The 24,466-nt window shown below is 38.1% G+C and overlaps 1 protein-coding gene across 1 annotated transcript in view; it reads left to right on the top strand.

The window, feature by feature from the left end:
* Positions 1–24,466, top strand: part of SUCLG2 (succinate-CoA ligase GDP-forming beta subunit) — a 102,233-nt gene that overhangs the window by 52,586 nt on the left and 25,181 nt on the right. The window contains exons 6-9 of the mRNA NM_001006141.2: positions 625–714; positions 3,301–3,397; positions 8,459–8,620; positions 9,715–9,857. Coding sequence (NP_001006141.1) covers positions 625–714; positions 3,301–3,397; positions 8,459–8,620; positions 9,715–9,857 — 492 coding nt within the window. The remainder of the gene's footprint in view (positions 1–624; positions 715–3,300; positions 3,398–8,458; positions 8,621–9,714; positions 9,858–24,466) is intronic.

Raw genomic sequence — 24,466 nt, 5'->3', positions numbered from 1 at the left:
ATTTTTCTGTGTTTTTTTCTAATTGACATAGTTGTTAATTATTTCTTACTACCTGGATGACTTTTGCATTTGCAATACAACTGCTGTAATTGCTTTCTTAACATTGATTACATTTAAGTATTTTTTTTATGCTACTGAGGCATGATAATGAGTACTGAAGCTGTTCATCTGGGAAAATAATTGATACAAACAAGTATAATTATGCAAAAAAATTATAGAAATATTTAATGTATATTTTGAAATTATATAAACTTTACAGTGTTACTGGGCAGTGACACCATCGCTTTGAAAATATTCCAGAAGATGTCATAAAATTAACAGACTAAATATTCGTCAACGCCATCTGTACAGTAATTAAAAGTGAAAACTGGTGTCACATTGTCTTGTCAGCATGCCACCCTGAAGATTTACATATTTTTTTGGAAGGACTGCTTCATAGATAGAGTGGTAATTATAACATACCCTATAGGCAGCTGCTTATAGCCTCAGTCTCAGAGAAACTTTGGCAAACAGCCATATTTTAATTACTAATTTGCAAATATATACTAAGTGTTTTCCTTTTGAAGTTATAAATCTCCATTCCGATTGAATAATTAGTTATATTTATGCTTATCATTGTTACAGGAGGAAATAGATATTTTCGAAGGCGTACAAGATCATCAGGCATTGCAGATGGCAAAAAATTTGGGATTCAAAGGACCTCTGCAACAGCAGGTGACTTGACTCTGCTTCCTCAGTTTTTACTGAAGACATTTTAGCTAAGCTATGTGGTAAATGATTTCAAAATGGACACGAGAGGCTAAGTTTCTATTAGATCAAGACCATCTTGTCGTTTTAGATTCTAAATTGCACCCATACTTGTCATCAGGATTTAGCAATTTGATTAAGATCCTTGTTGTTCCATACTGTAAATCCTTGGTCTTAGGAGCAAGTGATGATAAGCTGTTACACCATGTGAAATTCTTTTGATTCCACTGGAATGCCATTAGAGCTTAGTGAATAACATGGGTACTTTTACGGAAGACCTTTCCCTTAACATGAAGAAAAGTAGAAGTGTATCATTTGTGTAACTGAAACCTTTTTTATTACTTGAACTCAAAATTAAGCTGGACGGCTAGCAGCTTTTTGTATTTTCAATATCTCTTTTTCTTATATTTATTGGAATTCCACATAGGACACAAATACTCAAGAATTTTGCCTTTATGTATCATTTTGCAGAGAAGAAAAAGCTTGTTTAGTTTAACATTGATAACTGAAAGGCAGATACAATATTAAGCTGCTTTTGCCTGTTTTTTTTCATAGTATCAAACTGTCATTTTTTGTAGAACTCTTTTATTTTTAATTCAGCAGTTTTAATTATTTTCTATCCCAACTGTGCAATTAACAAATGCATAACCATTAAGTTGATTAACACACGTTTGAAGAGTTGGCTGTATATTTAATGAGGAGGAATGATTTTGTAGAACCTTTCAACCCTTGAAGAGTTCTAGTACTTAATAATTAACAACTATACATGGACTTCTCAACATTACATTTAAATAATGCTGCAGTGTGTGCATTTCTTTGTTTGTGCTATCAGCTCCTCAAAGGAATTCACTGAATCGTAGGGACATAGGTTTTATTCAGATGAATCCTAGTGTTTACTTATGCATTCAGTACTTCAAGGTTGGGATTTTATGCTTTGCCTTGAAGAGGCTCGAAAGAGGGAAATGGTGACATTAAGCTCCTTGATTCAGAGAGGTGCTGAAAGGTAGAGCAGCCCTTAATAAAACTTAAGCAATTCTGGTGATGTGCTGGGGCAAAATATAATTCTCTAAAGAGTCTTAGGTGTGTTGGTCAGAAGGGATGTCTGGAGGTCAGCTAGTTTGTTCTCCAACTCAAAATGGGGCATGGCAAACGTGAGATCTCCTTAGCTGTAACTTCATCTAGCCAAGCCTCGACAACCCCCAAGACGAAGGTTCCCTGACTACACTGGTCGCTGCTCTACAGAGTTGTAGAAGCTTTCTAGTGAGAAGTGTTGGTTTTCTTTTGTTTTTCCCAGTATTCAGTTTGAACCTTCCCAAGCCACAGCTTGTGGCTGTTGTGCCTTTTTTGTACTGTCTGCCCCTAGTAAAGAGAGTTCAGTTCCATCATCTTTGTAACTGTTCTTCATAGCAGTTATAGGCTGCTATTACATTGATCCTCAGCATCCTCATCACTAGAGTAAGCAAGCCCAGCTCCTCAGTCGCTCCTCACAGGTCATGTGATGACCAAGAACAATTTTGGAAGCCTTCTTACTGAACTCTGTCAGCCTGGGAGTATGGAGTCCAAAACTGGACATAGTGCTTGAGGTGCAGCCTTATCATCACTGAGTAGAGGATGGGGTCATCCCTTAATCTGCTGATCATGTTCTTCCTGATGCATGGCAGTACTGGGGTTGATTCTTTCTGATTATAATGTTTTCTCTTGCGCGTGAAGTTGTGGGAAAAACTGACTTTCTCATTTGCTTATTATGAGAGGTCCCAAATGTTTTTGATTTCTATTCTTCAGTTAAATGATCAGTAATGAAGGAACAAATTTGAAGAGTTCTTTATTAGTGTACTTCTTCATCTGCAGACTCATTTCAGCTAATAGCTTGTCGCTGTGTAATGAACCAAAGGGTGTTTTTTCTAATGTAAGTTTGTGTTGCTGTTGTTGAAGACTAAGCTGTTCTTTTAATGGAAGAATGTCATGTGAACAAATGGCTTGGTTGTTAGTAAACAGCGGCAATACTTTGGCCCCAGAAGTAGTCGCAGACAGAGGTGGTGAGAAGCGATAAAAAATAAGCAAGCATATCTTTTAGGGAATAAACAAGAATACTCATAATTTCTTGAAAACATTTGAGAGTGATGTGGGAAGGAAAATTGTGTATTGTTTCTAAAGTCACTTATATCCATGTACTGGTTTATGGTTTCTGAATTCAGACTGATTGACGTGCACGCAACTTGGATCTCGGCATACTGGAAAATGTGTCATTATAAACTGTTAGGCACTTATGAAATTAAAGTTGTTCATACTAATCATGCTGTTTGTTTCGTAGAAAATCTTGTTCATGTAGTCTTTAAATGCACATTTACTAAGTGTTATGCAGCATCATAATGCTACTTCATAGCTATTTTAGGTAGTATTTATATTTATAATTAAAACAGAAATAAAAGCCATAATTATCTGCAGCCAGTGTGCAATTTAACACATTAAAAATAATATCGGCTTACCTCCGCCTTGAAAACATTAACTTCTGTTTTTCTGTGTGGTAATTGTAAATCTCTTGATCAAATTTAGGCAGCAGATCAAATTAAGAAGCTTTATAATCTTTTCTTGAAAATTGATGCCACTCAGGTTGAAGTGAATCCCTTTGGTGAAACTCCAGAAGGGCAAGGTAAGAAATTAAAGGAAACGAACGAATGTGTTAGAACTCTTTGTTTATGCAAACTATAAATTAAATTGCATGGAAGATGGTGGCAGCAGCTTTGCATTAATTTCATTTTGTAATGTAATTTAAGCAATATTCATAAACATTCCCACAGCAGATTTTACATTTCAATATCTTTTGTTATTTAATTCAAATAATGGAAGTATCAGCTTCTACATGCTATGCATGGCAAGAGACAGCAACGTTTTTCGCTCTTTTTATACAAAGGGTTTTTTCATTTTATTTTGCTTTACCGTTATTACTGCTAGAATTACTGAGATTGTGGGGAAAAAAGTAGGTTAATTGAGGTTTATAAACTTATAGGAGAGTGAAAATTCTAAGTGCATGACTCCACAACCAACCAGAGAACAGGAGAAATTCCAGCTGGAACTGAAACTGTTACATCCTTTGGGAATAAAAAGAGTTATTGATCTGCTCCCATCTGGAATGTATGTCCAAGAAGAAGGTGTAGGGTAAACAAAATGAACTGATTTAGCTTTCATATTGTCTGCAGGTTGGTTTTCCAACTGAAACCAGTTAGCTTGGTCAGAGGCAGTGAGAAGAGGGATTAAAGAGGCTGTCCTATGTATTTAAGTACGGTAGGGCCGATCCCATTAGGTCTGAGTTACTACCCTGCTTGTGATGTCCTAGAGGAGGCCTTGCCTAGAGTAGTAGTGTGGGATTTGAGAGAAATCTTTGAAAGTGGGAAGTGCCAGTGGGTATTTCTTGAGTATTCTGGTGTTCTTAAGTAGGGTTTTAATACAGACAATTCCAGCTTTTCAGGAGCTCTAGAAAATACACTTACAGATAAAATTGGAAATCAGAAAATGTAAGGTGAAAACTTTGGCCCATTGTTTGAGACATTAGGAATGTAGTTGTTTGCTCTTCTGGAAAGTTTTGGAAAAGAGATCACTGCTTTGTCAGATAGGACTGTGAGCTCCTCACAGGAGTCAGTGACGACTAAAAAAAAATTAGTGCTTTTAAAGTGCCTTTTGTGCCTACAGCTAGTTTGTAAAATAAACAGCTTTTCACTAAAAAGCCATGTTGTTGGCTCACTTGGTCAGGAATTCAAAAGCTGAATTGTGTCCAGAAACAATGTCATTCTTCCAATTTTTTGACCTCGATTTTTCCATTTTTATGAACAAACCAAATGCTAACAAATTGGCAGCGAATTTTCCGTAGTTTAACATGAAAATTCTGCTAAGCATGAACTCTGGAACATTTCAAACAAGTCCCCAAATTTCATCTGAAAAGGTGCTACATTCTGTTATAAATGCGGCACACGGCACATCAGTGCTTTAGAGAGACATATTTCAAACAAATACAACAAAAATATATTGTGTTTATATATCAGGGTAATTCAGTGGTGATGGTAATAGTGATCAGAAGTGTGTCCAGGTTGCTTTTTTTGTTGTTTTAGTTTTTGACTCAATGAAATGAAGTGAGATTAGGCTAAGATAGTGCCAAAATGCATGAGTTGTGCTTTGATGGCGGAACTATTTAAACTTTTTTTTTTTTGGTGTTCTTGTCATCATAATCCTTTACCTTTCTGGGTGGGTTTTACACTTTGAGGATTATTTCTGCTGAGCACTTTAACTCTCTTTGAGAATCTTTTGCAGCCACGTATGCTCAGATTTCCAGCTCATTTGAGGTACCATAATAACATGCAAATTGAATCAATAGTTGCTGCATTGTAGACCTCACTCAGCTTGATAAATGGAAGTCAAAATCTTAGCAACTAATTCTACCTCCATTGGTTCTAGGCCTATTTATGAAGTGTGTACTGGAGGAGAAACAAAAAGCCTTACTGTCAACCACTGCAGCTCTTCTGTGCAGGCTCTATTTTAAATAGAAATGGAAAAATTGCCTTCAGAACTCTATAGGTTGTTTGCTTTACCCCACTGTCTATATAGATCCAATGGCCTCGTTAGAGCCATCTGGAAATGAGATTATTTTGTGTTGCACAGTGAAGTTATAGCACAACAATGAAGTAGTGACTTGTAAAATGAGTGATCTGGAATTTTCAAGTTCTAGCAATGTGCACAGGTGACATTTTTGGCTTTTTGAAGTTGAATAATTCAAATGAGAAGAAAAGAAAATGAAAAGAAGTACTGGAATATTCCTGCAGGTTATGAAGTTTACTTCAGTACAAATTTACTGGTATGTTTGTTTGCTATAACTAATGTGCTTATGTAGTATATTTTCTGGGTTCAAGATAACTGATGTCAAAAAAAATTTAAAATATATATTTGTACACTTCCTAAAAATTGGTTGAACAGTTGATGGCTATGCTGTTTTGGCAGAGGAAAGGACTAAATCCCCCGTTCAGCACATGCATCATCTCAGAAGTGGTTCCTGCAAGAAAGATCTTTAAGTATGTCTTGGATAATAGTGAGTGATCACTGTGGACACGTGAAGGGCAGGGACTGTGTTGTCAAGTAACCACAGAAAGGGATTTTATTCAGGTGCTGAGGATGTGTTCGGCCAACAAAGAAAGGAAAGCTGGGAGAGCAGTAGGGCAAGTGAAAGAAGGGATGCTTGGAAATGAGAGGAGGCAAAACTGCTAGACCTAAAAGCTGAGGTACAGGACCACAGTGGCAGTAGCTTTGCACCCTTGCTGGAGGCCTTGGGAGTTGGTGGTGGTTATCTTGCACTCTCTGAGGCAGCACTGTGCAAAAAGCGAATGGATTTGGCCAAGTTGCAGTAATGAGCAAGGCACAATTTGAAGGATGCGAAGAGTTTTCACACAGCTTTCATCCTTTTCTCCAAGGCTTCTCTATGCATTTCACATCCAGGAAACTGAGGAGCAGCAGAAACAGAGCAGACTTCAAGCTGTGGGAGCTGTATTGCTGGCAGACATACACCCATACTGCCCTGCGCTCATTTATTTATTTTTTCTGCTAGCAGTTTCTCCATTTGAAATGTCTTAAGAATAAAGATAAAACAAATGGAAGAGCCATTAAACAGCGTAAAGCAGTTATTTCTAATGATAAAATATAAGTCTGCATACGAAGAACATTATTTTTGTCAAAGCAGTGGTTAAGATGGATTTATTTCTTGCTGTGTTTTGTGTTTTTCACTTGTGTGAATTTCCATTAGAAAATACATTATCTTATGTATTTCCTTTTGTTTAATTCTGCATCACATTCTTTTTGATAACGCTCCTGGGTCAAAAGCCTGTAACTGCCAGGGTTTTTTGGTTGGTTTGTTCTCAGTGTAAGCTGTTGAATTGGCAGATGACATAAATCCTACACTGCTATACAAAAAAACAACAGAAATACTCCATAACTTTGTGTTGGAGCTTTTTTATATATTTGTTCAGAAGAAAAATACATTTCTAAAATCTGTCATGCATGTAACAATGTACTCTTGATGGTGAAAATGGTTTGATAAATATTACGAAGTGGTTGTTTTGCTAATTTGTACAACACAACCTTTGTTAAAGATGAATTTTCTTTAGAAATGAGATTCTATTACTGTGTCATTGAGGATGCTCATATCTAAGGCAGACTTAAGGCTCTGAAGAGTTAGAGCACGTTTAGTCTAGCTTTGAGGGTTTTGTGTTTTTTTTATAACGATTTAAGGAATTGAAGGCTTGAAAAGTGGTACAGGTTTCAGTTTGTTGTTAACAAAAAAATAGGCTTAAGGTATTTCTCCTTTTGGCAGCTTTCCACATGATGAGTTGCAAGGTAGGATCTAGGCTCTCAACAGAGATTTATTGCGTGTGAAAATTTGCGAACAGTTTTCTAAAACTGAGCTTTCTGAAACTAAATTAGTTCCTGTTTTAATTTGATCCGGTATTGGTTGCAAGTCAAAGGTATTGGGAAAACTAAACAAAACAAAAAATAACTCACAGAAAAGTAATCAAATAAAAAAAAAAAAGCCAACAACCTACCAACAAAAAATCGAAAACAAGAAAACTCAACGCAAATGAAGCAATTAAATGGGTCTATTTTTGCTTGCCCTGGTGTTTTCCTCCAAGTTAAATAGTTATGTTCTTCTGCTGAAAATATATTGTGTGTTGAGATACTTTAATTGATGGATAGTTGTATCAAATTGTCTATTTGTTATTGGCCTCTAAATGCACATACAGGGCTCATGAGTAGATGTGTGTGTATCGTATGTGTATGTCAAAGGAATGGGAATCAAAGCAGAATGAAAGCCTACAAGATTTTTCTGGATGCAACATTTAAAGACATTTAAATCTGACTGGTTTGCTTTGAGAAATCAGTTTTGCTGCAGTCAGTAATTATCTGGAGCTAGAACAACCAAGATTACGGAAATAGTAAAATGATAAGTGTATGGTCTTGTATCTACTTAGAACCCTTAAATCTAATGAGGTATTTGCCCATTCAAACCCATAAACATGTTAGTAAATAGGCAAATAACCAGTTACTCTACATGCATTTCTATTGTTTGTTTTTTTGTGTTTATTATGTCTACTAGCTATTTTCTGGTATTTATTTAATATAGATAACGATAGCTGGTTTTTTTGCAACCATAGTGAATATGAAAAATATAAAAATCATGTTTTGATCATGTTTTTTGTTTAAAGTTATATCAATTTAGATCTTCAGGGAAATAAGGTGTGTATAGATGATAATATTAAAATTCAAATAATTATTCAAAAATTAAAAAAAAAAAATTGAGGAATTCAAACAGGTGTGTTAGTATGTGCTTGGAGTTGCTAACCTGTTATCGGTTAAGAAAGTAGACTGCCATATGAAATTGCTGCAGACCACCTGTGCAGAAAACCTGCCTTCATAAATTAATTCTGTTTAAAGCTTACACAGCAAATCATGCCTTGACAAAGGCACATGACTGCGTAGTGTGGAGGCCCTTGTACTTTTTCCCAGTATAAGTTTGAAGAAAACCTTGTACTTTTCTACTGGACTCAATGCAGGAACTTCAGCATCAAACCATAAGGAAGTCTCTCCTCCTGTAGTACTCAGCAATGGTAGTATTTCAGAAGCTCTGTCTAACTATAATCTCTAAATGCCTATATGTTGTCTTATATTTTTTCTTCAGTGGTTTGCTTTGATGCCAAGATAAACTTTGATGACAATGCAGAATTTAGGCAAAAAGAAATATTTGCCATGGATGACAAGTCTGAAAATGAGCCCATAGAGAACGAAGCTGCCAAATATGATTTAAAATATATAGGACTGGATGGAAATATTGCTTGCTTTGGTAAGAACAAATAAATCCAAAAGGCATTTGAAGACATTTCGTATTTGTTCAGTGCATAGACTTTGTTTACATTCTGATGCTCAATTCACCCTTGATAATATTTCCAGCAGAACTGAAACTAAAATTGTGCAGAAGCTGTGCTGAGGTCTGCAGCAGGCAGGCAGGGTGTGTGATGTGTTGGGGAAAAAGGGAGCTGAATGGGGAGCTGGTGAGGCTTCTCTGTTTTCAACTTTTAAACAGAGTCAATTGATCTTGCCAGTAATTAAAAACAAATCAAGAAAAGCAATCAGAATTTGATGATTAGTTTTAGGAAAGGGGGCGGTGTAACTTAGAAGGCACTGCAAAAGCTTGTTCGTAAAAACGTGGTGTTCTCTTTTCAAATAAATACAGTGAGATTTTAATCTCAATATAGAAGAGAATTGCCAACACTACCATAATTTTTATTATTACTATTATTATCTAGTATTGCATGTTTCTGTTAAATTCCAGATGATACAGAAGCCTTATTTTATTCATCAGTGGAAACATACTGGGGACAAATAATTCTCATCTACTGTAGCGAGCTTAGAGGATGGTTGTTTGTGCCCATGGCAATGCTTCCAGACTGGTGCAAACGCAAAACAGAAGGCAGTTTTAAGGTGCATCTGATACTTGTCCCCAAAATTTAGTTGTTTGTTTTACAGTCATGCTAAGCATTATCTCTTGCTGTCATGATGGAGGGAGAGGAGCTCGTATTGGGATCACTGTTCATGGAAGTTTCTTTTTTTTCCTTTGAATTTCTACAACTTCCATTCCCATGCCTTTAAGTGTCTAAGGGAAGGGGCGTGAGTAAGTCATATAATTAATAAAATCATAAAGAAAACTAAATGTTGGTGTGTGTGCACCTGATTGATCAACCCTCAAACAAGGTTGATTTGTGCACCTATCCATAGCAACAACGTGTTGCTATGGATATCCTTGAATACTCACTTCCATGGATACCTTGAATAGGTACTGACCTACTAAGATGTATTTATGTAATATGTTGGGCCATGTTAATGTGGTTGCACTGACGTCTTTAATCCTTTTCACACATCATATATTTCCAATTGCAGTGAATGGAGCTGGTCTTGCAATGGCAACTTGTGATATAATATCTCTGAATGGAGGAAAGCCAGCCAACTTCCTGGATCTGGGTGGAGGTGTGAAAGAAGCACAAGTGTATCAAGCGTTCAAACTGTTGACTGCTGATCCAAAGGTAATAAATAATAAGAAGCTCAGCACTGGTTTTGGTCAGGAAGCTTCCCTGTGCCCTGCTATGTTCCAGAACTACCTATAGTATGCTGAAAATACAATTAATAACATGAACACGGAGGATGAATTTGTGGAGAGGTTATTCCTAACAGTGTTGTGCCACACTGAGTGAGGAGAAAAATTTGATTTAAGCAGATAGTTAATTGTAAAGATTGATTTGTGCACTTTAAAGCTTGGTGGTCTCCTGCTCTATGTGAATTAAGGCAGCCATCTGATCCTGGTCTACTCTTAACGCTTTTTTCAGCTGATGAAGGTGTAGTTCTTTCCTTAAACAACAGGAGAAGACTTTAACCAGTCTGTGTTGAGCAGAAGCTATTTCCAGGGATGCATGTTAGCATGCTGAGGTCATTGGTGCCCTTTTGCAGACAGAAGCAGAATAGCTGCTGAGAGGCTATTGATCAGACATCAGCACTGGAGCAGTGCCAGCCAGCCAGCCTTGCCAACACAGAGTTGTGCTTTTCTGTGTCAGAACCTACATTGCTGTAGATTTTTCTTTTGCTCTTGAAGGTCTATCAAAGGGCTTTGATCATCATATCCATTTTCTGCACCTAAGCATCTCCACTGAAGTCCCAGTTTTAGCATTTTACTTCTTTTTGTGGATTTGGCTCTTTTTTTAATTCTTCCTTTGTCTCCTTCCCTTTTCCTTACTTTCATTGTATGCTATTAAACCATCTAAATGTCACCTTCCTGTGAAAATTACATCACTGTAACTATATACCCTGGACAGCAGTAAGCAACAAAATGTGATTTTTCAGATAGAAAAAGTTTGCAGCAGTAGTTCAAGGCAAAATCAGGAGGAAAATCTACAGTACAAAATAAGCACACGTAGACTTTATATTGTAAACCCTTAGCAGCTGCAACTCTTCTTTCATATTTTTAAGGCATGCAGTACCTGGATGTCTCAACTCTACCAGAGTCATCAACAAGATTTGAAACACTTCACCTGCATCTTCTTACACTCTCATAGATGTGAGCAGTGCTGACTTTCATTTGTGGAGCTCAAGGTTTATGTTATGTTGACCCTCAGTAAGAGAAGCTGTTGTCTTATTGTAGTTAGTAATGTATCTAAAAGACCATAGACTTTAAGAAGTAGAGAAGCAAGTTGTCTTGTATAGAGTGGAAGGGAAATAGGATGGGACTTGGATCCACGGTAGAAAATATGATAGTTTCCTTCATTGTCTGATGCTAGTAGATAGTGATATCCTTGTGTTCATTTGTGCCAGTTTTAGGTATTCTCAGGACATTATGGACAAATTTGTTTGTGTTTGTGCAGTGCATGCTTAGTATGATGATGAAGAAGATTTGGCTGAGATGTAATTTAGTTCTGAAACGTGTGTTAGTGGTGGAGACGCAGGTGCGGTAAAGGTTTAAACACAAAGATTACCTTATGATTATCACTATGCTAATACATTTTTCTGTCTGCTGCAGCATAAACAGCAGGTACTAATTCTGGTGATGAAAACTGAGTTTAAGCCATTTCAGTAGCTCTCAGCTATACTTTATCTGCACGCCCAATATTGACTTGTAAATCCCTAACCTCCTTCTATGCTATATTCCCCTACTTAGCACTACCAGTGATAACCCAGTACATAACGGGAGACTGTAACAGCTCTGACAGTTACAACAGCCTAACCTCAGAGGTCTTGTAGCTTTTCTTACTGATCTGCAGTTGAATGTTAATGTAAGTTAACTGTTGAAATGTTTTGTTTTTGTTTTGTTTCATTCTGCTCAGAGAACTTGATAAATCTCTCATTTCCTTTCTCCATCTGTGTTTGTTAGTTAAATAAGGTAATTGAGTGAATCCTTTCTCTTCTTAGGTAATATAAGGTTTTCAGTGCCAAGACCCAATGTTGTCTAACGTAGCATTCACAGTTTGGTCAGTAATTTCCCTGCAACCTTTAACCTGATTCTCACCTTATTTGAGAATATAAGAACTTGCTCTTGGGAACTCTGAAGCCAGTTAATCCTTGCCCACAGTCATGGGGCTTATAAGGAGTGAATAAAACAGTCTGCAGGGCTTCAGTGTGACTGGTTGTGCTGAAATATGGCACTGGTAGTGTTAAGGACACTGCAAGAAAAGGAATCTTCCAGAAGAAAATATTGAACTGCACTTTCCAGTAGATTTCTTTTCCTTTCTCTTGTTAGCTTTTAAAATGCCTGTATTATATTGAGGAAAAAGAAATACAGGTGTGCCACAATTTCATTTAGTAAAACTGGGGATATTGTTTGTGAGGGGAAAAAAGATGTTTGCTGGTTTGCTTTTGGTTGGATCTACCTGTTGTCAGTGTTTATAGTTCTTTAAAAAAGGAGAGGGGGAAAAAAAGAAGTTGTGTTTGTTGCAAAAGGTTATGCAGTGGCTTTTGGGTGGAAATGCTGTCTTTGGAGTCAGTGACCCTTTTATGCTCTGCTGGTCTTGTTTGCAGTCTGCCATATCCAATACTTCCTAGGTCAGACAGGTCATTGCTATGGCTCTGAATTCCTTTCTTTTCACAATTTAAATTCCAGACTTTGTTTTCCTTCCTGCCTGTCTTGTTTCTCTCAGTTTGTTCAGTGTGTCTGCTTGACAGAAAGGAAGTGTCTCTCCTCTTTTCAGTAAGTAACAAGAATGGGGAGGAGGGCTCAATTCTGGGAGCAGGAGCTGCTGAACCTTATTGCTCCTCTTTGTCCAGCAGCACACAGAAAAGGTTTTAACTTCAGTATTTCAGGCACTGAGTGTTGCCTGACCCCTCCCTGCATGCATAAAGCAGTGGTTCAGCTGTTCTTGCTGAGATCCCCATCTTTAAGCACTCTTACATGCTTCCAAGCTCAACAGGTGCTCATTTTTATTCATGGTGAAGATATAGACTGTTGTGTTTACCATATAACTGTTCGTAGCATTCCATGGTTTCCAAAAGGCTGAAGCTCAAAACATGGTCTTGTTGATAAATTTGCTGTGCAGAACACTGCAGCTTAGTGACCATCTCAGCCCTCTGCTTTGCCATGGAGCAGCCCACAAAGCCTGATGTTCCTAAATTACCCATAGGTTTTTTCTCTCAACCTTTTAATGCTCACTGCAGAGAGGAATCTTCATGGGAAGTTCTGAATGTCGTGAGTTTGAATACTGTAGTGAGAGCCCATAGTAGGTAGGCTGTTGGTGGGCAGAAGTTAGAAGCATCTCATCTACAACCCTAAGCCAGTCTCATCCTCTGCCTTTCTCTCTCATACAGTCACAACGCAATAAATATTGTGTAGGTTACTGGAACAGGAGAGTTGCCCATTAATGCTTGCATAAATTGTGTGTATGCTTCAGACCAAGCTGCGGGACTGTGCAGTCTTTTCTCATGTTTTTGGTGGCATGCCATGCCTCTCCCTGACAGGCACTAAAATACATGAATGTAAGCCGTGGACAGGTTTGTCATGCCATTGACTGGCTGAACTTACTGATCGATTCCTAATAGAAAGTAACACTGACATACAGGAGCTCAAAGGCCAAAGTTGTTTGGATTTTGGTTTTCTTTTTTGGCTCCTGTCCTTGGTGGTGCTACAAAAGATTTATCAAATCAATTGCTGTTAACAAGTGTTTGCTTGCCATACAGGCAAAAAACTATTGACAGACTGACAGACATTTCTCTGGAAAAAATGCTCTGTATTGACATCTGGTAACTGGTATCCAGGGAATAATTAATATCAAGCACACACAAAGCTTTTGATTTCCATGTAGCCGTTCCTTGCTGCAAATTCAGATTATTGTTTACTCAATGTGGAATGTGTGTTCTTACTCCTGTCACTTTGCTTTGCTGTTTGCTTATGTCAGATGCATCTCTCTGTCCATCTCAGTGATGGGAGAAGTAGTGGCACTGATGTGCCTCGCCATTAAGTGGCAATGTGTGAAGCAGGAGTCTGGGGGCTTTTATTTTCCAGGCATCTGAGAGAGTGAAGAGAATTCTGAAGGAAGGTATCATTAAATCATAATTTTGCGATTCAGTTATTTTCCAGCTGTGCTTAGTGTGAAAGTAATACTGCTTATCCATCCTTATTATATAAGATATTTTTATGACTGGTTTATCCTTTTGGCTTGAGGGATTTTTGGTATTACTTTTCTTAACGTTGCAGTCTGTTATGTGGCAACAGAAGGCATAACTCTCTGCTAAGACAAAAGCTTTGTGATGCTCTTTTCTCAGATTTCAGAAAAAAAAAATAAAAGCTGCCTTTTGTAACCAGTTTCATCCTAATTTTGGTTGAACCAATTCAGAACTAATTGGGTGAACTGGTTCAGTTTAGGCAACTCAGAAAATCTGGAAGCATTCGGGCAGTTTGAAGTGTAGTGACTGTGCTGGGGTGATTCTGGGCTCTTTGCACTTATTCTGCAACTTGAAACAAAGACTGGCTCCCAGTTTTAGGGGAAAAGGGTCTTCTTAGTTTGGCTTCCAACTGCACTTGACTACAGAGCAGAGGATTTTGTCCTGGAAGTTATGCAAAAATCTGTCTTATTCAGTGAATCTGTGCCTAGTATTCGTCTGTAGTGTTACAAACGTGAGCCAAAAAGGAGTTTTTGGCAGTGAACTTTTTCTTCTCAGAGGCTGCCAGGTGCTTATTGTGTTCCCAACTAATTATTCCATGCAGCAGGCATAATCTTGGGCAGTCTTGGAAGTGAGCAGAGAGACTAGAAGGAAAGGGGAATGAATGCTATCATGCGGCGTTCCTGATCCAGGATTGGGCACTGAAACATTGTAATCACAGCAAGTAAGAATAATACCAGCAGCCAAGTTGTGAGTGCAGACAGCTTGCACAGCTGTTTAATGGGATCTGCAGAATGTCTGTTACAATATTTGTCATGCCAGTCAGTCAAGACTGTCAAGTCTGTCTCATTTATGATGAGTTGCAGCTTGAGCATCAAAAGCAACATCCAGAAATAGAAAAGAAACAAATAACGTGATTTTCTTCTAGGGTTGCCTTTGTCTTCCGATGAGAGTGGTGGTTATTGTTGTCAGTTCGGGTACTTTTGTGTGGAGTGAGAGGAGGGTGCACTGGTGAGTGGGGGGTGTATACTACTGAGTTTTAAAAGTCAAATAGGGAATAGTGGGCAGAGGTTTTAACAATTTAACAGTTTAAATGGCCACACTTGCAGTGGTAGTGAGCCTTGTCATAGGGAGTATGCTGGATGTGAGTAGTTTGCTGTGCATTTTCTGCATTTCACTGGCAAATTGCTAGTAGTGCATTTCTCAGTGTTATGATAATAAATCTATAGGATTAGGGAACCTTCTCTGTATCACACACACAGCCTATGCCAGCATGTATATAGTTGTGAATAACAAAATGGAATGTAAATAGCATTTGGTTATAGACGTGTAATAGTGTTAGCATTGGATTTGTTTGAATTGTGAGATTGCATGTCATTTCAGATAATGCAGAGGAACCCTATTCTTATATAGTCATTAGGAATCCTCTTGCTTTCTCATTCAAATATCATGCACCCTTTACACACTTCATTACCCAGCTCTTCTTTACACAGCGTGAAAAGTCTTTATGCCTTGTGTGTTTTTCTGATTCGCACAAGAGGGTGAAGCATTCTGCGCTGCTTTGGGTACTCTAAAAACTGTAGCTGAGGAGTTATTATAGTGAAAAATGTGCAATAGGCAGCACGTTAGCAGTGTTAGACCTGGAAGCAATTCCAGAAATTGGAACTGACCACCATTGTCTTGCCTTCACCCAAACTAGAGCACCCACTGGCACACTTCAGCTGGAAGTCTCCACTCTTCTTTGTGGCTCACTCTTCTTCCTGTCCTGCATCCCTCATAAGCATCTCTGCATGTTTTTTCTGGCAGTGCTCTACGAGAGCCCAGTACTTCCATGGATGCTGACTACAAGCTCTATGTGAGCTGTGGGTTGTAACACTCATCTTCCATAGGTGATGGCTCTCGGGACTGATCACAAAATACGTAGGCTGTTAAAAGAATTCAAGTGCTATGGAAATGATAAGTTATTACTGTTCTTTTACTGCTTACTGCACAGCCATATCCTGGTGGCAGTTTTGTACTCACCACCGTTTTTGTGTAAATGAAATATGCAGTTAAAAAAAAAAGTCATAGTCAATTAAACTGTTTTTTGTTCTGACTTTGATGTCTGTGTGAGGTGATGTCTAATAAATTACTGCTGTATATCGCCATTTTCAGAAGCTGGATCTTACACCATCATCTCAGTGTTATCTCCCAGCAATATTGAAGGATCCCCTTTTTGCTTTAGGGGAGCATGAACGTGTATGGTGAGACTGTTCATTTCTCTTACTTAAAATTTAGAAAAGACTTACGGGTTGAAAGAACAAGGCACAGCAATGTGGAGGAAACCTTCAGTTAACCTGGGTAGCCTGCCCAGTGTTACAGGTTAATGTCTGCTGTGCAAAGGCAGCAAAGGAAGCTAGGTTAGGTGTTCTGGAAATTGTTCAGCAGAGATGGTGATTGAGTCCTTCAGTGGGTTACATAAGGAGCTATAAGGCTATCCAACACTGCCAGCTTTTACGAACTGCCTTAAAAACTTACCAGGGTGTTTCAGGAAGGGCTGATCACGCACTGGGGCCAATGAGTGGACTTGAGGTTTCGTTTCCTCTTTCAGACAACTGCAACTGCCTTAAATCTAAAGCAATAATGGATAGTTCTGTATGGACTTTGGCTTTTTTAAGCCTGTAAAAGTTTAAGATTACTGTCATAGGATGACAGTTTGTAGATGTAGAAAAGACCAATTAGAACACAGAAACATTTTGTAAAGCTGAGCGTAGTTGAAAAAGGGACATTGTCTGCTTTCCACCAGAAATTTGTACAAATACTTCACCTGCAGCCAAGGGTACTGGAGCACATCTATCTGTGAAGTATTAACAGATGCTACAGAGTTTGGGCTTACAGGAGAAATTTAGAACTTATCCCAAATTTTTATTAGTGTTGCTTTGGTGAGGAAGTACAGACTAATAGAATTTGAGCAAGGACTTCAACTAATGTCTGTGCAGTTTCACAGGTATTAATTTAAGATGACTAGTCATCTTGTAGAGCAATTAAAGTATTGAAAAGACATTCTTTCATTTCATTTAAACGTTTTAATAGACTCTTAGCATATAGCCAATATTTATGGAAAGGTGAAGACAATTATGCATTTTTAAAATGCATAATAGAATTTTCTTGATTTTACAGTTAAGAGTTATATATCTTTTAGGAGCATATGTATTACTGAGTCGTACATAATTGATATGTAAATATGCTTTAACATGAATTTGCCGTTCTTTGTAGGCACTGAGAAATTGAGTGCCTTTTGGCATTTTAAAGCTGACTGTAATGAATCTTAAAAGGGGGATGCAAAAATAAACTTAGTAAGCAAGAAAAAATCTTGCAGAGATTTTGCTCTTGCCTCCTGTGTATCAGAAGCTTAGGCAGGAGAGCAGTGATGGAAGTTGGTAGCCACATAGTGGTAGTCATGGTCTGTCACGGACCGTGCTTACTTCAACTGCCAAGTCAGGAAATGCTGGGTGAGTGTGACAGCTGGGGCTTGTAACAACGGGGAGAATCTTCCATTGTTTAAAGAAGAAAAATTTCCATCTTGAGAACCTTGTGGTGGCATCTCTAGTTGCAAAGCGCTGTATGTCACGCATGCAGCACGTGCAACATGATGTGCAGTTATGTTTGTGTGTTAGTATTGCTGGGTTAGAGGAAATGCCATGCGTAATGCATCAGAACAGTGATTAATCTTTTACTGTACTTTACAAACTGATTAAATCTTGAAAATTGATGTGATTCATTCCACTGTTACTGAGGATAAAAGGGAAAGATATTTTGGGAATCTCCATTTGGCAGTTCATCTTGGTGAGATGAGTAGTTTATTATGAATCTATTTATAGATCATCTAACAGACAGAGGAATGGAAGAGTAATCATTTATTGATACAAATAGGAAATAATGCATTAATAAAAATTACAGTTTCCCTACTTAAATTCCACTGTAGAGAAAATCACCTTTTATTGCTTATTGTTTTTAAAGGGCTTGAGGTGTCATGGCTGCCTAGGAAGGTGTTTGTTCTTTCCACCAAAATGAAGAAATCTAATCACCTCACCCCCATCTGTTTCTGATCGAAACAGACCTACATGATGAATTGGATATTTCAGCTAGGTGCTTTTAGCCATTTACACCGGGTAGAACGTACTCTCCTGGTGTGAAATGCATATCAACTGTTTTTAATTATAATTTCCAGAGCACCCTTGATGGATGGAGTGCAGATAAAAGGGGTAGAGGTTAGTTGAAGAATAAGACTCAATTTTGAGGGGGAAAAAAAGGTGCTATGTGATAAATACCATTTTCCCATCATAAAATTATCTTTTAAGACCAAAGAATAAAGGGTCTGATCTTGCAAAGATTTTTAGTGTAACAATAAGTCTGTACTAAAAAGGAGGGAATGGGGAAGTGTGAAAAAGCATTGTTTTTAAATGAGCTTTTTGTTTTTTGTCTCCGAGATAAAAAAGAGACTTAATTTTACTATGCCATGTTCAGTGATGTGGTTATTGGAAAAGAGGGGAAAATTACATGAATAAATACAGATGTATCACTCATCTCTGCTGTCACACTTGCGCACTGGCTTGCATCCTAATATAGGAAATAGAACAATATCACCTATCATAATCTAAGTTATTATTAATCCCGTATGCCATCTGAAATGTCTGGCACAGTGATGTGACTAAGAATAATGCGTAGGGCTGGCAAGTAGGGAGCTTTTAAATTCATTTTCATTTGGGGGGAAAAGATCTGTTAGACCATCTACCCATTTCTATGGGAATTGAGATGCACTGAATCTTCTGATGTATTCTGTATTCCAGTGTATGTGTCTTTTCACATAGTTTTGAGGTAGGAAATATGTTTTTCTGAAGTATGTAACCTTCAGTTTTGGAGCAGGATGCACTCTTTTCTGTCAGAAGGGTGTATTTAATTATATTTGAATGACAAAAGTATTCCTTGACTTGTGTTCATCCATTCATTTGCACTGAGGAGCACAGAGTGATGAAAATGCTTTGGAAAAGACAAAAGTTGTTTGAAATGTGGCTTAATGAAAAAGGGGAAAAGCTATTTCTTTCCTTTTTGAATCTCTGTTTTATTTCAGGTGAGACTGAATTATTTCACAACTTCATTATTCATGCTCCAATTCAAGAAGATACTCAAACTTGTTTCAGATTTTAATATTTTATTATCTATTATTCTGAGTGGATGGATAAAGCTGAAATAAATTAGTCTATTCACTTTTAAAGCTTGTCATGTGCTTAAGTACTTGGTAAATCAAGTCCACATCTACTTCAAATGAGTATTTCTTATTCTTGTTGCTAGAGGTTTAGCTTCATCTTCTAACAGAAAAAGTATCTCAGTTATAGGCAGATGAAAATGAGGCCTGTATCTCAAAACATGCTGGCTGTGTTGTACCCTTCAGTATTTTACTGTATTAGACATTCCCTACAACACGGTGTTTTCTTTAGAACAGGGGAGAGCTCATCTCCTTTATTGCTCATACTTGACTTCTTAATGCAGTTTGCAGAAGATGTGAGCTGTTCTATCTCCTATGGCCCCAGTTCTTCTGTGTGTGCACTCTGGGAAGGTGGAGAAATAGCAGGAATATTCCCAACCGACCGTGGTTCCTTCAGTCGCACAGAAGTTCAACTGATTTAGGTGTTTAGCTTTCCTTCTGCTGTCACTGAGTGGGGAATAGTGGCAAAGAGCCTGTGTAAAGCAGAATAGAATTTTTGCAATGGTAGTACCTAAATGATGGTGGAAATGGTCACTTTTTGCAAAGGGTTTTATTTGAAAATCCCAGATTTTCCATGGAAGCTCTTGCTTTTTCTTTGGATCGAGGGAAGACTACAAGTTTTTTTTCCAGGACTGACTTAATGAAAAAGCTGGCTTTGTGTCAGATGCCTTCACATGAAGTATGGATGCATGGTAGATTTGTAATTTATAATGGTAATGGGGGAAGAGAGTAAAAAATATCTCTTTCAGGAAACAAATAGTATACCTGCTTATATGGTGTAGGCAAGATTAGAGCTTGAAAATGTGGTGAATTTCTTTTCCTTAACTAAATCTTGATGAAATCACCCTCCCAGAACACTGTTATAGGCTTGTAACTGGCAAAATAAATAAATAAATATAAATCAATTATTGGATAGAAATGAATGAATGTGCAGAGTCATTATTTTATTGTAGATGGTGAAAGTTGGATGCCTGATGCCCAGCAAATCATTTGATTTAAAGGTTTGGGACTGCAATGCTTGACTTCTCATTGAAGAAATATAAAAGAGCAAATTACTGTTTGCTGGAAAGTCACAGAAACCTTATCAGAATTGTTTAGTTTCTGCTGCACCCTGGAGGTTTTCCTCTTCAACCACTGATTGAGAATGTGCTCTCTGAATTGTGAAGGATTTGTCTTTAATCAAAACTTTCACAGGGCCCTATGCAGTTGTTTTGGGCGAGGGTTATTTTTCTGGACGTATTAGAAGAGAAAATCAAGTAAGTTTTTTGTTTTCATTTCATCATACAAACTATGGAAGTAATTGAACTGAAAAGATAAAATGAGAGCAATTTTAAAGGGACAGTGCATACATTTCAGCAGCGTTAGCTTATCTCCCTTAATAATGTTAAAAATCTGTTGCACTTCAGTAAGAACACAGATGAGTTCTGCTTTTTCCCTTGCCGGTGGAACAGATTTTCCCCTAACTGACCACTGCAGATTTAGGCTTTTTATCAAAGAGCTTCCTTCCTCTGTGTGTGCTATCAGCAGTCAGCGCTGGCTTTCCTTTACTCGGAGGCACTCAGGTCTGTGGCATTTTGAGCTTATCTAAGTTAGTCCTTTTGTTTGCACCTTCCTTCCCTGGATGTGCCCTGGTGCTCATCCAACAGCGCAGCGAACAACGGGGAGCTGCTCTGGCAAGACTAAACCTGTGAAAACAGGAATAGATTGGCTCCCTACGCTTTGCTGGATGGGATGAGTACCTCCCAGAGGATGGTGCTGGTTTAGGGAAGCTTCAACCTTGAGCTTTGGTCTGTTAGCAGACTGGTATTTTTTTTGTGCATCACACAATGCCTCCATTGTTGAATGCTGCTGTTGAATTCAGGGGAACTACTTTCTCATAGGATGTTGTTTGTCATAACTTTAACCAAAAGGAATCTGGTTCATTAAGGGAAACTCATCATGTCATATTGTTGAGGAGGAGGATAATTTCTTTGTAGAAATCATCTAGCGTTCAGCTGTCCAGCAAGAAAAACAAAATTATGCATCCATTGCTAGACTGTGACTAGGCTTGAGCTCTGATTAGAACAGGCTTCCTTTCTTCATTTCATTTCATAAATCACAGGTAGTCTGTGTGCTGGGAGTTTTGATTCAGATCCAAGAAAAAAATTGAATTTTGTGTGTGTGAATATATTTACATATTTAATGTCCTCAGAAAAACAGAATTAAGCATTAAATCTAGGGAGAGATTTTCTGCATTTCACTCTGATTTGTGATCAGATGTGTTGTACTCTTCCGCTCTGACACCTGACTTGCTAATTAATTTGTTTGTTAGCGTTGCTGACTTGAAGCAGTGTGTTGTTCCATGGAGTGCACGGTTATGCTCACAATCAAGTCGCCAAACGTGCATTATTCATAGTTTACTTTGAAAACTGCAGGAGCAACTTTATACCAATTTGTTCGCAGTAGGATGTACAAGTGGCATGTTGGTGCTGCTGGTCCCATACAGGGGTGTCGTCTTTTCTTGCCCATTGTGAAGTGGAACCAAGAAGAGCATCTCCACTGTTGACTTCTCAGATGCAGCACCTGGGCATATAACTGTCTATATTTACTACTGTGATACCAACCTAATGGCAAAATCCTAGCCCCAGTGTTTTAATTTAATTATATGGTAGATAAAGAACATGAAATACTTCGGTGCTATTGCAGAAATTATGATCATGATTACTCAATAGCTTGTATTGTTCTGTACACTTGGTACAGACCTAATTTTTTTTTTTATTGCTCACAAAGTCCCTCATTTTCCCATTTCTTATAGTCACTGATACCATAAAACCCCCAGAGAATTCACAACACGACGCTTGTTAGAGGATGATGCTCTTCAGGAATAAGGGGAACTCGGAATCAAGCTAAAAGTGCTGTGTAGGTGTTGTGGTTATTTTTTCTCTCATAAGAGAAGAGATGAAAACTTTTCAATGAGAATGATTGCATTATATCAGCTGCTTCTCTGTTTCTGATGTACTTTTACCAGCTGATATTCTCCAAAATGAAATGGCTGAAATGAATTGCTGTAGTACAAAAAAAAAAAAGATGCTGTTTTGGTCTATGCTTCTTTCCCTAGCTGCATTATATGCACTCATGCCACTTTTCGGTTACCTCAGGGAGCCGTGTGGCAGAAACAGGGAGCTGTTTTGGAAGTCAGATTTTACACAGCCTCCAATCACTGGGGAGGGGGTTTGTTTGGGGTTTTTTAAAAGCATGTGTCAGGACAGAGCAGCTCCAGAGGCTTTAAGTAAAGCGCTGATTGCCCTGTCAGTCAGGGCAGAGAGGAACTTGGAACTTCACAGATTGATGCTTGACAGAATAATTAGAAAACTGTCACTTGAAGTAACCACTCTGGTGTTCCCTAAAGAAATGTGCCCGTGCCAAATGTGTGCTGTCCAAATCTAGAGGTTAAATGTTCAGTGAGACTAAACATAGCGTGTCACCAGAGAAAATTACTTGCAGCATGCTGTGGAAGCGATGCCCCTCAAGCCCCCAAGCAGTGGCTACACACTTTATTGAACTTACCTGCTTTGATCTTGCTCATGTATCCAAGAGCTTTTCAGCCCTGAACTATGGGTTTTAAGGTAACAAGGCACCGAGGCATTATCTAACTCCTCAGATAACACAGGGCCTTGAAGGGTTTGAGGCAAAAGCACTTAAAGCTGTAACAATGCTTTCCAATTCTGCGGGTTTTACAGCAATTCTCTAAGTGTTTTTGAATACCTTCCACTTAAACAAGAAGAGGCAGCTGGTACCACATGCTTCTTTCTTCATTTTCAGCCCATAAGGAAACCTGGATGTATTCTCCTGCTTTATTTGGGGGTTGGTCTGAAGAGTGCAGGAGAGGAGCTGTGACATTTCAGCATGATTTGGTTTGTATTTGTGCTAGCATTACGTTATCTGGGTAAGTGCTGGCGTGGCAGAGATGCGGGATTTATGCTGGGAAAGGATGCTCTTTGTTGGAGTTGGTTCTGGAATCTCAAACTGGAATGATTCAGTGAACATAATAGGTTTGCCCTGTGCCAGCTGGACTTGCATACTTGTTGCGTTGAGGTGTGTCTCATTTGCAGCATGGAATTTCAAATATAATTAACTTCTTCAGAGTTGGTATTTTAGCTGAATTATTTATGGACTTTCTGTGTAGTAAATATAAAGGATGATTTTAGATTTGAGTTGAAGGCATGTACCTCCTTATTGACTTGGAATATGGTAAGAACTTGTGCTTTATATCATCACCTAAGATCAAATCCTATATGACAGTGGTTTCCTGGTTACTTGTTAACTGAAGGGCTGTATCTTGAATCTTTCAATTCTCTTGAGAGAATTGTAGAGGAAAACCTGCTTGAGTAAGTTCAACTGAGTGAGCTTTGGACACTTGGATTGCATTTCTCAGCCTTGGCTCTGGGGCTGCTGAGGCTGTATTTGCAGTGGATCTGTCAATTAGAACTAGAAGTGTCTTTTTCTTAAACATTGTAGGTGTTGAAGGTCAGTGCTTCTGTGGATTTAACTAAGCATAATGTTCAGATTTGGTTTTTTAGAGTTATGGGTGAAATTTCATAACTGTCTTAAGAAAAGATTGATTTCCATGAGCAATCAAGGTCTGATTCTTCTCAGTGTCTGTTAACTATGAAACCCCTGGTACTTGAGTGTTAGAGCTGTTTTGTATTAATCTAACTGAAATCAGAGTGGTCCTTAATAACCCACACAGGTCTTTCCTCTGCAGAGTGAATTAACGTGCTCTTTTTCCAGGGAATGCTGTATGTAGTTTTGTACAGGCGCACACATACAGTCCTTAGCAGTGTTCAGATAACTATGAATTTTGCAGGCAAATACTGCCTGCTGGCATTGTGACAGTTTAGGAACATGGTTTGTTTTCATAAACCGTGGATTCCTCTTTGATTTTATTTTCCAAGTAGTATTTATGACTGTAATTTCTATAGTGTTTTTATAGCTTCAGTTTTCCAGAAGAAAACAGGCTGTGATGGGGACAATGCAGTACAGCCACCAAATGCTGAAAATGCTGCTTTGGTGGAAGATGGGAGTTCCAGCTGCCTTGCTAACACTGCAGAGTTCCTGTAGTCACAACAGCCCCATAGCAGCACATCTTGGAAAGTCTGAGCAGAAGAACAAGAGGAGATGTCTTTCTATGCTGACGTAAAGAAAAAGTGTTCACTCTTTTCTTTTTTTTCATCTTATTAATATTATAGAGGAGTTTTTTAGAGTTAATATTTTACAGTTAATCTCTTTGTAGTGTTTATTGCAAAAAGGAAGAGATTAATTTTCCTCTGT

The sequence above is a fragment of the Gallus gallus genome, chromosome 12 (genome assembly GCF_016699485.2).
Source record: "Gallus gallus isolate bGalGal1 chromosome 12, bGalGal1.mat.broiler.GRCg7b, whole genome shotgun sequence".
Lineage (NCBI taxonomy): Eukaryota > Metazoa > Chordata > Aves > Galliformes > Phasianidae > Gallus > Gallus gallus.
This window is presented reverse-complemented; position numbering and strand designations above follow the sequence as displayed.